The sequence below is a fragment of the Carassius carassius genome, chromosome 22 (assembly GCF_963082965.1).
Source record: "Carassius carassius chromosome 22, fCarCar2.1, whole genome shotgun sequence".
NCBI lineage: Eukaryota > Metazoa > Chordata > Actinopteri > Cypriniformes > Cyprinidae > Carassius > Carassius carassius.
This window is the reverse complement of record NC_081776.1, coordinates 32,532,027-32,547,578: the sequence shown is the minus strand read 5'-3', so window position 1 is coordinate 32,547,578 and position 15,552 is coordinate 32,532,027. Positions and strand designations below refer to the sequence as shown.

General features: G+C 38.0%; 1 protein-coding gene and 1 long non-coding RNA gene across 2 annotated transcripts; both read left to right on the top strand.

Moving 5' to 3' along the window:
• The first annotated feature begins 947 nt into the window (after positions 1-947).
• Positions 948-14,021, top strand: LOC132099236 (protein NLRC3-like). The gene is made up of 4 exons (XM_059505681.1): positions 948-1,029; positions 2,456-2,569; positions 10,524-11,103; positions 12,671-14,021. Exons 1-4 carry the CDS (start codon positions 986-988, stop codon positions 14,003-14,005), a joined length of 2,073 nt encoding a protein of 690 aa, XP_059361664.1. The 5' UTR covers positions 948-985; the 3' UTR covers positions 14,006-14,021.
• Positions 1,249-1,546, top strand: LOC132099237 (uncharacterized). The gene is made up of 2 exons (XR_009423077.1): positions 1,249-1,320; positions 1,389-1,546. It is a non-coding gene; the product is annotated as an uncharacterized LOC132099237 (long non-coding RNA).
• Positions 14,022-15,552: the final 1,531 nt, after the last annotated feature.

The following is a 15,552-nucleotide window of genomic DNA, read 5'->3' as shown; positions in this document are numbered from 1 at the left end:
ATTTACTAATGCTAAAGAAGGAATTTGTGTACAGCTACCTGATGGGGATGTGAATAGGAATGCATGATATTTTATCATCCAAAATAAAATGAGCACAGTTCATGTGTGTTTCGTGCTGACTGTGTTTACATATGACTCTCTCTATGTATTTGAGTGAAGGCAGCTCCTAATTTATTTCTCCATTTATTTTTCTCATTCAGCGTAAATATATGCACCTTATTTTTAGAGGGGTCATGAACTTAGAAATCAAATTTGCCTTATCTTTATGCATAAACCGGCCAATGTACTATAAAAGCATGCTGAAAAATTCCAAACTCATAACCTTCTGGTTAGTTTAAAAATAGTTTTTATTGAACCCAAGCTCAGAAAATGGCTCGTTTGTGGAATGTGCACTTGATGATTTAATAGTGCAGTGAAAGCCCACCGCTGCAGGAGAAGATCAACATCTGCTTCTACAAACTGCATGTTTAGCCCCGCCCTCTGATACTCACTTGTAGTAGGAGAAGAGGAAATACTGTTTCTTCATTAGGGTGATAGAGCAACATACCTCCAAAGTTTGAAAGGGAAGGATTGTTTTTTTATCCCATTCAACCACAGTGTTTCGCTAGCTGTTACTGTTCTAGACTGTTTGCTTATTATGTCTGCCAGGTGTTTTATAATGGACACCCGCTGAAGAAGTGTGTTTTTCACACTAACATTATAGGTGAACCTCAGAGAACATCATAAAATAATTAAATAAATGCAGTTTATGACCCCTTTAACGTAAGAACGCGCGAGACTTCTGGTGTGTCATTTGCTTCCGGTAATTTAGCTGTACATAAACACTACATTATTATGATGCTCGATATTGCACACTGTTTTTTATCTAATAACATAAAATAACTATCCTCCAAAATAAGGTGTATAAAGATTGATTATCTTAGTTTTTGTGATTGTTTGTCAGTTTCATCTAAAGTCAGTGGACATCAAACTGTTCAGATCCATCATGGATCAAACATCTGGAGATGAAGATTTGTTTCCAGGATTCAGGTACTATGAGAAACACATTAAATAATCTATTATGTTATAGAAAGATGTCTGTCAACAGGAAACAAATATTGCTTTCAATTAATATTAAAGTAAAAAATAAAAAGAACACCATTATGCCATGTTTCACACTGCAAGCGTGAGCGATGCGTGATAACCAAGTTATAGCTCAGTGTGTGTCCATAATCTCCATGTCTATTATATAAGCTGTCAATTTGCTTTATGTAAATTACTTGTGATGAAGCTTGGTTTTTATTTGTTGGTTTCTAACTAATCGTGAGGCTAAGTAAGAATGTCAAAATGTTTTAAGTTATTATTTATGTAGAGCAGAATTAAAAAGTAGGCTATGCATTTCTAGCCAGTCATAATTTAAATCGTAATATTTTTCTCAGTGGCTGTCAATATGATTTATAGCTTTTTTGTGTCTGAGTTCGTCTTGTGTCCTTGTTTGTCATTTGTGCATTGTTGTCTGTTTTTGTAACTGAAGACCTGAAGCAATATAATTATTTATTCTACTTTAGCTAATTGTTAAGTGTGAATTTTATGTTTTAGTCATTATTTGTTCATGTTAAAAATGAAAAGGTATCTAACCGAGGTGAGCATGATGAATGTTCATATTTTTATTAGGCCGAATGTTGAATATGTCAGTATGTTTCATTTGCATTTATTGTGTCTATAGCTCTGTTTCTGTGTCACCATAATTAGCTGGAGTGCCCATGAACTTCTGTAGAGGGCACTCCACTCAGGACCATTCCACTCATCAACCACCAGATGTCACCATATCCTCACTTGGACACTAGCACCTCTCATACTGTTGCACCACACCCGAACTACATTCGCCATGAGTCTCTGCATCACAATCACCTTGCCACACCTGCATCTCAGTTATCAGCCAATTTCCTTGCCACACCTGCACCTCATTTACACACACATATAAGCAGCACAATCACTCTCACTCAATGCGAAGTCTTGTTTAGCCTGCCTGACATTTCTGAGCGTTTTTCCTATGTTTGTTGTTCCCGTGTATTATCTTGAATTGTTTAAACTGACTCTGATTCTCTGCTGCCTGCCCTGATCTCTGTTTGTTACGTTAATGATTCTGGATATCCCTAACACACCTGACGCCGTTCCTGATTTCTGCCTGTATGACCATTCTCTTAATAAAATTCTGCACATGGATCCGAATGCCTCTGACTCCTCGTTACAGACTGGCTACCCATTCATTTGGCCTGAATCCATTTTCTAAAGTGTTGTTGAAGAATTACATACCCTACCTTTACCATGCACGCTGAAAAAGGAATGTGCTGCTCACACTTGCAGTGTGAAACCGGTGTTAAGCTTCATTAATACCATTCATTAAAAATACTTTTTTAAGATCTTACCTTAAGATGCTTCTCAATCATAAAGGATTAAATCTGTTCTGTTTTAGTTCAGTTCATCAGAAGAGATCAGAAGCAGAGTCCAGCTGTGTGTCTGTGAAGAGTGACACATCTATGATTGATCCATTAAACTTTAAGAGCGGAGATTCACAGCCTGGAATCAGGTATAACAATTGTATAAAAATATGTTATAGAATGTCATTTATATTATCATGTAACAATGCTATTATTTGTGGGCTTTATCTGGTAATGTAACAAATACAGTATGTTATGTACATTGTGACGGGTGGGGCGGGGCCGAGGGACGTGGGAACAGGAGCGAGGCCGGTGGAGTGGCCCCGCCCCACTCGTCACATACATATACTGACAAACTGATCAGGACTCTGATGCAAAGCAGAGGTTGTTACATGCTTGATGCTATTTAGGGATGATTACTGTTATGATTCACTGCTCTGAGAATAGAGAGAAGATCCAAATGTGGCCTTTTATTCAAAATAATCTACGAAAGTCCAGGAAAAAGTAAACGGATAAAAAAGGGAGTCCAGGAACACACAGGAGGTCAAAATACAGAAATGCAGTGTTAACGGAGTCATGACTTTGTGAAGATTTAGCAGAGACAGTCCTTAACAGAGATTGTCTTACTATTGGGAGATTAGAGTGTCTGTATTACTTACCATTGGGCAAAGCATAACGGTCAACTTGGATCACGTGTGCCTTAATATACATATATTTATACATTTAGCGGACACTTTATGCAAAGCGACTTACAGTACATTCAGGCTAACAGTTTTTACCTAACATGTGTTCCCTGGGAATCGAACCCACAACCTTGCTCTGTTAACATAATGCTCTACCACTTGAGCCATTGACGTCATTGAATTTCATTCACTCAATCTCCATTTAGGGATACCATAGGAATGAATGAGAAATGCAAACAGCATTTTTTATTCAGTATATATGATTGTACTGTATTTTATCTATTGCACTGTATTTTATGTAAAATATTTTTCTAATTTTAAACTGCCTTAAATTCTTTTTAAGTAAATTTTTTAATAATTTTCCAAGTTTTTAAATTGCTTTTTTTATCTTCGTGATTATTTTTCTTCATGATTTTTCTTTTTTTTTGCACTTTGAATTACCATTGTGTACAAAATGTGCTATATGAATAAACTTGCCAAACTTGCCAATGAACTCAAATGCAAAACTTTTGGATTTAGCTATTTTTAGAGTAAAACATGTTGGAGATTAGCTAATAGGCCATCAATTCATTAAATGATAATCAATTTTTTTCTAAAAACCTGTTTATTCAATGTAGTGACACTCCTCCACTGACATCCATTAAAAAAAGGCCTCTGGTCTCCTTTCCAACGTACTGGCAAACCAGTAAAAAAGTAAAAAAATAAGAACATAATAAATAAAGAGACATGGGAAAACATGACATGGGGCAGAGTGAATTGGGGACTCCAGGCAAAATGAGGCCCTATACATCTGCACACATTTACCTGGGTCAACCTGAGGTTCCAGGGTGTCCGCGGGGTTGTAAAAGGTAAATGAAATTAGCCAAAATTAAGGGCATTAAAAAGTATTAAAAGGTAATAAACGTCATTTGACGAGGGATTAAATTTTCGAGCCCAATTTCTTTTTAGATAAATTTCAAATTTGTGTTAAGTGCAGGCCTTTCTTCTAAAATTCTCGTGGATTTATTTATATGTTGAGAGTAACATTAGGACTTTAGCGATATCATGTGAGGTGTTAGTTTGTGCGAGCACTGAAACAAACTGGGTACCCGGCTGGCTTGCTGCCAAAAAGGTACGCGAGCATAGTTTCCATTCAGTAATTAAAACATGGGGAAATGCACGTTTTCGGACCAATTGCGTAAAAGATCACGTAATTGTCCGCAGAATTTGGGCTTAGAAGAGTCCCGTGACGTCATCGCAATGTGCATTCAGTCAAAGAAAGGCCTCGCGTTCTCATCTGGACCAATTTACAAGAGCTACACTGGATAAACAAACCGAAAGCTGAACGAATCTGCGATTCTAGTTCGGGCTGCGCAGACAGTTTATCTGCTCGATCCGGAGACACAACACCGTTATACACAGCACTGGGAGATACAGTGAAGAAAGCAGTCGAATTCACCACAGGATCAATAACACCTCTGTGAAATCTTGTGAGCAGCATTCAGATTCAGCGAAGAATTCTGTTAAAGCTGATATCAGAACAAACACCACTGATGTGGAAACCAGGAAAAACATTCAGTAAACACAAATCTCCACCATTGACCATGGATTTAAAAGTAAACTACAGGGACAACTTCTGGCAGAAATGGTCTAATGTTTTCGAGTGATTTTAAATGCTTCACACAACTTTTCCCAGCACTTCAATGCTTTAAGTATTACCAAATTTGAAAGTTATTTTTAATGTGATGATATTTGTTCATCCTTAATAGTTTTCCCCCCATGTATAAAACTAAAAGTTTTATAATGTAGAAAAGCAAACACTTATTTAAAAATAAAAAAGATATTTTTGTATTCGAACATTTTCAATCATTTGTGATCATATTATTATTTAGCCTACTGTTGATTTTCGGTAATAGTAGCTATAATACTGGAAAATTTATTTAATTACATGGAGGTTGGGGTAGACTAATTTACCTGTTAAATATGCAGATTCAGGATTAATAGCTCCAGTCTAGGCCTCAAGCAGGCAGGCCATAGGGTCCTGCTCCACCTCTCAAATTGACTCAATATCTAGGTCAGTGGTTCTTAAACTTTTCACAGAGTACCCCCTCAGAAAATATTAGGCTTTCCAAGTACCACCATTGTGACTAACATTGACATGTTGTGATGTGCATAGTGTTATAGACTTACTGTAATGCTTAATCTGGAGGTTTAGCATGACTCTGATAAATCCAAACATACATTATAGGGATTTTGTTTAACTTATTTTATTGTATGTTTAATCGTATCCTGAGTACCACCATTAGTGAGCCACAGTTGGAGAACCAATGATCTAACTTTGACAAAACAGTCCTGACATATCTATCACTGTCAAATGTAGCCCAACACTTGGCTCATGCTTTACTTTAGGTTAATAATGTTATAATTATAGGCTAAGGTTGTCTAATAAAGCAATAAGCCCTGCGAAGCTGTGTTTTCTGCGAAGCTTTGTCCAAAACTATGGACAAAGGACCATTGTGACATCTTGATGAATCCCTCTGCTTTACTTAAATGCATCAGCTTAATTTATTTTAATAACACCTGCGCTTATTTCACGACCTCCTCTTTTTTAGATTGCTCACACATCAGACTTACTGACTAATGATCTATGAAGAAGATGTCTCCTTCCTCTTCTGTCTTTATTTCTATTCTTATCTCTGTGGGCAGTTTTTGAGTCCAGTGTTGATGTTAAGTTATAATGACCTTGTTACATTGTGATGCAATATGTTATTCCATTTGGAAAGATATTTAATTTACGCCATTACAGTTGCAGATTGAAGTCACGCTGGTATTAAAAAATATTTTGAAGGTAGTAAAAAAGGTAGTAAAAGGTATTAAATTCAACTTAAGAAGTTATGTATATATCCTGGGTTCCTTTCCCTGTTGTGATGCATGCTGCTGCACAGCGGTACCCCATAGTTGTGTCCTTATGTTTCACAAGTACTATTACTGAATCAGCCAGGTGATCAAACACAGATTAAAGACCAGAATACAAACCCAAAGATAGATTGAAACACATATTAGGCAAGCTAAAAGAATAATCGTTGCTGACTGAAGGTTGACATTCAACTGTAGGCACTGTGCTGTCTTCACTTCTGTTGTCTTTACTGTCTATACTGTATAGTCTTTACATATGCCGCGTTTCCACCTAAATTACCGGAACATTTGTACCAGGAACTTTTTTGCCCAGGAATTTTTTTCCCCCAGACCTGTTGCTTTCTGCGTTTCCACGTGTAAAGTACCGGGAAGATTAGGCAAATAGACTGGTGATGTAGGTCTGCGCGCATTTCTCAATACAAAGTATGCTGATTTTAGACGTGCATCCTCGGTAGTGTGGACTTTGTGCATTCGACTCGGGAGTGTGATGTCTGCGACGACGCGAATACGGTAAATCTGCAAACAGCTGCGTACTTCATAACTTCAGTCAGCTGACCATGGCTACTAATATTTTCCTGTCTATATATTTACAATAAAACGAAATAGGATATCAAATACCACTGCCTCCTTTCGTTTTCATTTAAGCATAATAACAGCTGCAGAAATGTATTTAGTTCAGGGATATGTGTATATATACAGCCATTACAATGAAACGAAATATTATATAAATTTGCCTTTTTTATTTTCATTTTAACATTTAGATAAACTGAATAAAGCCCAAAGATAACCTGTTAGATTTACCCAAAACGAATTATATGTTATGTTTAACCACTAAAGAGATATCAGAGCCAGCGGCACACATCAGAAGGTCTAGCCGAGGAGAGGCTGCTCTCGGTGGATACATGATTACTGAGCTCTCGCTGATCGCGTGGAGCTCACCGTCTCCGAGATCGGCGAAACACATTTTTAAATAGGCGCTGTCTTTATAAATAAACCACAGATTTGAGTTTTAAACAACTACATTCTCGCCTGAAATACTTTTACAATTACATTTCATGACACAATAACAGTAATATTTTGAAAATGATCCGAATAAATGGTGGTTACCCCAACCAATGCTGCGTGAACTCAACCAATCAGGATGTTTGGCGCCCAAGTCCCCCCCCACCCTCCCGAAAGTTCCGGAACTTTGAAAAAGTACCACCTCGCCAGCAGGGACTTTCTGAGGGGCATTTATTTACCCGGAACTTTATTTGGTTCCTGGTTCCAGCAGTGGAAACACACCAAGTACCAGCCCAAAGTCCCTAGTTACTAGATAAAGTTCCTGCGGGTGAAACGCGGCAATACAGTACACTCTAATTAGAGTATTTGGATATAACAGTACAAACCACACTGATGTCAATTAATAATAAATAATCCCCCGTTTTATTTGTTGAATCTTAATAAGGTTTACTTGATTAATTCCAGGAAACTACAGTTTATCTTTACATAAGATAATGTCCACAGTAAAATCTAGTATAGTAATAACAACTATAATTCAGTTACTTGCCCTTTTATCCATTCATTGTACCCATTTAGAAGCTGTTAGTTACATTTGTCTATCCTTTTGTTAATAAAACACCTTTTATTACACTTGTGTTTTCCTTGTGTTGATAATTCAGAGGCTCTACAAGTTAACAATTCTCAAAAATCCTTCAGCTTGGTCAGACTACAACTTATTATTTATTATTTATTCAACAATCTTCAATGATGTTCTTAACTGTCAAGGTTAAATTCCTGGTTGGTGCACCGTAAAATAGTGTGACCAAAACTAAATATTAATTTTAATATTTAATATTTAATATTTAATATTTTTAGACCATGCAGTCCTCCTCTCTCGTCTTGAGCATTGTGTGGGCATTCGAGGTTTGGCACTTCAATGGTTTAGCTCCTATTTAGCAGATAGGAGCTTCTCTGTTATGATTGGTGATTGCTCCTTGTCGGCTGCTCCTCTTTCTTGTGGGGTACCCCAGGGTTCAATTCTTGGCCCAATCTTGTTTTCTTTATATATGTTGCCGTTAGGGAGTATTATAGGAAAGCACAATCTATCCTTTCACTGTTATGCTGATGACTTGCAGATTTATTTGCCTTTAAAACCGAATGATAATGTCGCACTAGACTCCCTACTTAGTTGTATCGATGATATTAGGATGTGGTTGTCACAAAATTTTCTTAGTTTAAATAATGAAAAAACGGAGTGTATCATCTTCGGCAACCCAAACGGTTCAGCGGTGAGTTTGGGGGCTTTGGCTCCATACCTTAAGCCTGCTGTCAGAAATTTAGGGGTTACTTTTGATTGCGACATGAAATTTGACAAGCAAATCAGCAATATTGTCAAAATGAGTTTTTTTCAGCTTCGTCTTCTAGCTAAAGTTAAGCCTTTTCTTAATAGGCATGATCTAGAAAAGGTGATTCATGCTTTTATTAGTTCGAGGTTGGATTATTGTAATGCTCTCTATGTAGGTTTAAGTCAAGGCTCTATTGCACGACTTCAACTTGTGCAAAATGCTGCCGCTCGGTTTTTAACAAATACACCTAAGCGTGTACACATTACTCCTGTCCTCTATTCCTTACACTGGCTTCCAGTACAGTTTAGAATAGATTTTAAGATTTTGTTGTTCGTTTTTAAGGCCCTAAATGGCCGAGCACCGGAGTACATAAGTGAGATTTTAACCCTGCGTGAGCACAGCCGGTCGTTACGGTCTTCAAATCAACTGGTTTTAGAAGTCCCAAGGTCAAAGTACAAGCGTTGGGGTGATCAGGCGTTTGCAGTTGCTGCCCCAAGACTTTGGAACAAGTTACCCCCTGATATCCGTACAACTGCAGATGAAACTCTTTTTAGGTCTAAACTTAAAACCCACCTGTTTAGGATGGCTTTTAATACATAGTAGTGGTGACACAATTTCCCTCTTGCTGTTTTCTTTTTTGTTATATGTATTTTATGATATGATGTTTATTGTATTCTATGATGTGAAGCACTTTGGATACCTGACGGTTGTTGTAAGGCACTATACAAATAAATGTTGATTGATTGATTGATTGATAAGCCCAAGCCATTACACTGGTGGTGCTACTTAGACTTGGAATCACTACATTTAGTAATCACCACAGATAAAAATGCCATTGAAACTTTTCTGAAGACAGTCGGTGTAATAGTCAAACAGGCAAGGTCAAGATCCAGCAAACAAGGTAATTCAAGGCAGTGGCAAAAGAGTAATCCAAAAGAAAGGGTCATAACCCAAGTGATCAGTCCAAAGTAACAAATAAACAAAACAATGAAACAGGGCAAAGGCAATGGCATAATGTGAATGAGTGTAACTTTAATAATCCTTCTTATTGGAAACAGCTGTTGGTGTAATCAGTTCATGGCATGGGGTGTTATGGAAGATTTAGTCAATGAAACAATGGTTCAGTTTTAGGATGGAGTGCCCTCTAGAGCATCTCATGGGCACTCTAGCTGGAGATCCTAACATAACCCCCCTCCCCTTAAGGTTCGGCTACCAGACACAGTTCTTAAATGACCTCCTCAGCCTCAGGCTGTTCATGAACAGCTTCCTTGACCATAACGGGGCAAGCAGAGAGTTCATGGATGGCCTCCTTGTCTCTAATGAGGCAGACAGTAAGTTCATAGGGTGCCACCACCTCTGGGGGTACTGAGGCGCATGCCTCTAGGGCAGACTTGTAGACAGGAGAGGCCTCTGGGGCCTGAAAGCAGTGTGTTGCCCAGACACACAAAATTGCGACTGCCATCATGCGCAGCACAGTGGATTGAGGGACTTGAGAGTCATGAGGCTGTAAGGTTGTGAGGTTTGAGAGAGGAGAGACCACTCAGGCGTGGTGGCCATCTTGGCCGGTGTGAGGATAATTAGCCCATTAATCCTCAATGGGCTAATCAACCTGACAAAGGTGAATGATTCAAGATACTGGATCCATGGTTTGTCTGGTGTTCGATAAAGCTGCTGGATCTGTGCTAGGGGAAGTATTTCTGTAACGGGGACTCTTTAGATAGATCCAAGTGCAAGTTTTATTAACACAAAGGCGTAGTCGAACAGACAAGGTCGAGATCCAGCAAACAAGGTTATCCAAGGCATTGGCAGAAGAGTAATACAAAAGAACAGGCAAGGGTCATAATCTAAGTGAGCAGTCCAAAGTAACAAAAAAAAAATCAATAAAAAACAGGACAATGACCTGTGTTGACAATGAAAAAGTAACTGTGTGTGTTCTCTACCTTCTCATAAATAAGTGCATTTAAAACAATAAACATACACACTGTTACTCAATATTTAATTACACCTTGAGATGCCTGATATTTTCATTTGCTACAAGCAGGATGCACAAGAAACACATTATATATATCTATATATTCACATTTACATTTGGTCATTTAGCAAATACTTTTATCCAAAGACTTACAAATGTTTACGAAAAAATCTTTCTGTTTCATTCATTCTTTGTGTTGTTCTTCTTTTTTCTGCTGTTTGGATAGAGATATCCGACTGGAGTATCTGATTGGCGACCTGCAGCAGAATTCTCGACAACTAAAATATGATGAACTACAGAGAGTCAAAGACCAGCACAAAGCCATCATGAAGAAAAAGAATGAGAGATTATTTGAGGGACACAACCTACAAAAGAATGATACCCTCCTAAAAAGGATCTATACGCAACTGTACATCATAGATGGAGAGAGAGAAGGAGTAAATGAAGAACATGAGGTTTTACAGATGGAGAAAACAGCCAGTACAAAACACTCACAGGACACTCCAATCGACTGCAATGACATATTTAAAGCTTTACCTAAACCAAGATGTGAGGAGAAAGAGCAGATCAAGACTGTTCTTACTAAAGGCATCGCTGGAATAGGTAAAACCGTTTCTATGCAGAAGTTCATTCTGGACTGGGCCGAGGGAAAAGCCAATCAGGATGTAGATTTCATGTTTGTGCTTTCATTTCGAGAGCTGAACTTGATCCCAGATCATCAGTACAGTCTTCACAGACTTCTGCTGGACTTTCATCCTGAACTTCAAGATCTGGACTCACAGATTTACAACCCAAATTCCGGAAAAGTTGGGTCGTTTTTTAAATTTTAATAAAATGAAAACTAAAAGACTTTCAAATCACATGAGCCAATATTTTATTCACAATAGAACATAGATAACATAGCAAATGTTTAAACTGAGAAAGTTTAAAATTTTATGCACAAAATGAGCTCATTTCAATTTTGATTTCTGCTACAGGCATGTTTACCATGGTGTAGCATCTCCTTTTCTTTTCAAAACAGTTTGAAGACGTCTGGGCATTGAGGCTATGAGTTGCTGGAGTTTTGCTGTTGGAATTTGGTCCCATTCTTGCCTTATATAGATTTCCAGCTGCTGAAGAGTTCATGGTCGTCTTTGACGTATTTTTCGTTTAATGATGCGCCAAATGTTCTCTATAGGTGAAAGATCTGGACTGCAGGCAGGCCAGGTTAGCACCCGGACTCTTCTACGACGAAGCCATGCTGTTGTTATAGCTGCAGTATGTGGTTTTGCATTGTCCTGCTGAAATAAACAAGGCCTTCCCTGAAATAGACGTTGTTTGGAGGGAAGCATATGTTGCTCTAAAACCTTTATATACCTTTCAGCATTCACAAAGCCTTCCAAAACATGCAAGCTGCCCATACCGTATGCACTTATGCACCCCCATACCATCAGAGATGCTGGCTTTTGAACTGAACGCTGATAACATGCTGGAAGGTCTCCCTCCTCTTTAGCCCGGAGGACACGGCGTCCGTGATTTCCAACAAGAATGTCAAATTTGGACTCGTCTGACCATAAAACACTATTCCACTTTGAAATAGTCCATTTTAAATGAGCCTTGGCCCACAGGACACGACGGCGCTTCTGGACCATGTTCACATATGGCTTCCTTTTTGCATGATAGAGCTTTAGTTGGCATCTGCTGATGGCACGGCGGATTGTGTTTACCGACAGTGGTTTCTGAAAGTATTCCTGGGCTCATTTAGTAATGTCATTGACACAATCATGCCGATGAGAGATGCAGTGTGGTCTGAGAGCCCGAAGACCACGGGCATCCAATAAAGGTCTCCGGCCTTGTCCCTTACGCACAGAGATTTCTCCAGTTTCTCTGAATCTTTTGATGATTTTATGCACTGTAGATGATGAGATTTGCAAAACCTTTGCAATTTGACGTTGAGGAACATTGTTTTTAAAGTTTTCCACAATTTTTTTACGCAGTCTTTCACAGATTGGAGAGCCTCTGCCCATCTTTACTTCTGAGAGACTCTGCTTCTCTAAGACAAAGCTTTTATAGCTAATCATGTTACAGACCTGATATCAATTAACTTAATTAATCACTAGATGTTCTCCCAGCTGAATCTTTTCAAAACTGCTTGCTTTTTTAGCCATTTGTTGCCCCCGTGCCAACTTTTTTGAGACCTGTAGCAGGCATTAAATTTTAAATGAGCTAATTAAGTGGATAAAAGTGTAAAATTTCTCAGTTTAAACATTTGCTACGTTATCTATGTTCTATTGTGAATAAAATATTGGCTCATGTGATTTGAAATTCCTTTAGTTTTCATTTTATTAAAATTTAAAAAACGTCCCAACTTTTCCGGAATTCGGGTTGTATGAGGAGTGTAAAGTTGTGTTCATCTTTGATGGTCTGGATGAAAGCAGAATCACACTGATGTTTTCAGACGCTCAGAAAGTTTGTGATGTGACTGAGACTTCATCAGTGGCTGTGTTGATGTCAAAGCTCATGAAAGGAGAGCTGCTTCCCTCTGCTCTCATCTGGATCACCTCCAGACCAGCAGCAGCCAATCAGATCCCCTCCAAATACATCCACCGTCTGACAGAAATTCAGGGATTCACTGAGCCTCAGAAGGAGGAATATTTCAGGAAGAGAATCAGTGATGAGCATCAAGCCAGCAGAATCATCTCACACATCAGAAGAGCAAGAAGCCTCCACATCATGTGCCACATCCCCGTCTTCTGCTGGATCTCATCCACTGTGCTTCAGAAGCTCCTGGAAGAAGATCTGAGAGCAGAAATCCCTCAAACTCTGACTGAAATGTACATCCACTTCCTGCTGATTCAGATCAACACGAGAAACATGAAGTATGAAGAAAGAGATCCAGAGAAACTCCTGCAGTCCAACAGACAACTGATTGTGAAACTTGCTGAAGTGGCTTTCAAACAGCTGATAAAGGGCAATATGATGTTCTATGAGGAGGACCTGATTGAGAGCAGCATAGACGTCACTGATGGCTCACTATATTCTGGGATGTGCACTGAGATCTTTAAGCAGGAATCTGTGATTCATCAGAGGAAAGTCTACAGCTTCATTCATCTGAGCGTTCAGGAGTTTCTTGCTGCTTTCTATGTGTTTTACTGCTATTTAACAAAGAACAAGGAACCACTGCAGTTTCTGGTTGAACAAACACATAACTATGGATCTGACTATCGATATGGTAACCATATGTCTGATGAACTCTATCTGTTTGATCTACTAATCTCAGCAATACATAAAGCCATTGGGAGTGAGAATGGACAGCTGGATCTGTTCCTGCGGTTCCTGCTGGGCGTCTCACTGGAGTCCAATCAGAGACTCTTACAGGATCTACTGACACACACAGAGAACAGCTCAGAGACCATCAGAGAAACCACACAGTTCATTAAAGAGAAGATCAAAGATGGATATGGATTCTCCACTGAAAGATCCATAAATTTGTACCTCTGCCTGTTGGAAGTAAAAGATCAGACTCTGTCCAGAGAGATTCAGGAGTTTGTGAAATCAGGCAAATACATAGAGAAAAAACTCTCTCTTGCTCAGTGCTCAACAATCGCCTACATGCTTCAGATGTCAGAGGAGCCACTTGATGAACTGAACACCATGAAATGCAACACATCAGATGAGGGGAAAAGAAGACTGATACCAGCTGTGATCAACTGCAAGAAAGCTCTGTGAGTTTTAATCCTTAAAAGACAAAGAATATTTTTTTAAAATAATGAATATATTATCTTTAAAATGAACCAGTTACTAAGTTAAAAATATTATTCTAAATATCAAGCTTAGGGTCAGATTTACTAACAACCAGTGCAAACACTCTTCTGGCATTAAAAAACTACTGTCAGGATTTACTAAAGACACACATTAAAAATTTGAGCATTGAGTACACATTGAGTTTATATGGACATGAATAATCTAATTGTTTACCTTATTTTGAATAAGACAATATTATGATTAAAGTGTTTACATGAGTTGCTTTTAGATTATTCCTTTAATTTTCCTATTTTACATGTGATAGTACATTTTGATTTATGGCACGTCATTACATTCCCAAGCAACATCAAACATTCCCTATTTGCAAATAGCTTGACTGACAGGCCATCTGACCAATCATAACGCAATTTTTTCCAACAAACAAATCAGGCAGGAAAGTAGTTTAACTTCAGTGGACTTAATCTTGAAAAATTGTTTGTATTGACGTCTTTCCATGCTTGAAATAAAATATGTTCTGTTCACGTGCCACTTGAACTGAGGCAATACAGCGATCTGTCATGAAACACAAGAGACCCAAAACGGTATTTGTTGTTTGAATTTCTTTAAAAAATGACAAAATTTGAAAGCATTTTCTTTTGTTTCATACCAGAAGTAACCTGCTCTGTCTTGTTTATCGGCATGTTGTCAGTTTCATCTGTGCTCTGCCAAATTTTTTTTTTCTGCGCGAGAACCTGATGTGTAGTGTGAGAGTGGTATGGCTTGTCGGACATAGCAACAGTAACTAAGGAGGGCAGGTTTTTGCAAAGGGTCAGTTTCACGTATCAAGAGTTCATCTTCGGTACAATACAGTTTTGGGTGTTTCATTTTTAAACTTACGAAAGCTTCAAGTGCAGTTAATTATTTGACATGCTATATTTGCCAACAGAATACGATTTTTCATATCATGGTTATTCTGGCCATCATGATATCTATAGAAACCCTGGGGGGAAGGGGGGTCAGTTAAATTATTTTTTACTTTGTTTATTGAGTTTTCCTTTTTCACCCAACAAACATGAGGATATTGATAAACAGCGCACAAGACTGGCTTTCTCCATCTTATTCGAAACTCCTATTAAATAACTAGAGAGAAAATACCATCAAGTTCAACAGTATGATGAGTAAATATTAATGGTAAAACTTTAAAATAAGATATAATTTTAAGTATTTACATGTGGGTTTATCATAAGAGAACTGTTCATTTTAAATATTGCAATATCATCACACATTAATTTAGCATGATATCGATAGTTGTTGCTTTGAATATCACAGGTATAATCAATACCAATATATTGCGACACCCCTACTCCACATCTAATTCAATTTGTGTTTACTTTGAGTATAACTTTAGCTGGATTAAGGTAATGAAAAATCTCTGTATACATGATAGATTCTTAACCAGAGTATTATCTTAATTGGGTTAATTTTAGATTATTGTTTTCCATGTAAACATACTCATTGTTTTTGCTGCTGAC

Bases quoted from the DNA above. Each gene is read 5' to 3' on its own strand.
- LOC132099236 (XM_059505681.1), top strand. From the start codon at position 986: ATGGATCAAACATCTGGAGATGAAGATTTGTTTCCAGGATTCAG. The intron at 1,030-2,455 runs GTACTATGAGAA...GTTCTGTTTTAG, and splicing joins GATTTGTTTCCAGGATTCAG to TTCAGTTCATCAGAAGAGAT. The intron at 11,104-12,670 runs GTTGGGTCGTTT...GGGTTGTATGAG, and splicing joins ACAACCCAAATTCCGGAAAA to GAGTGTAAAGTTGTGTTCAT.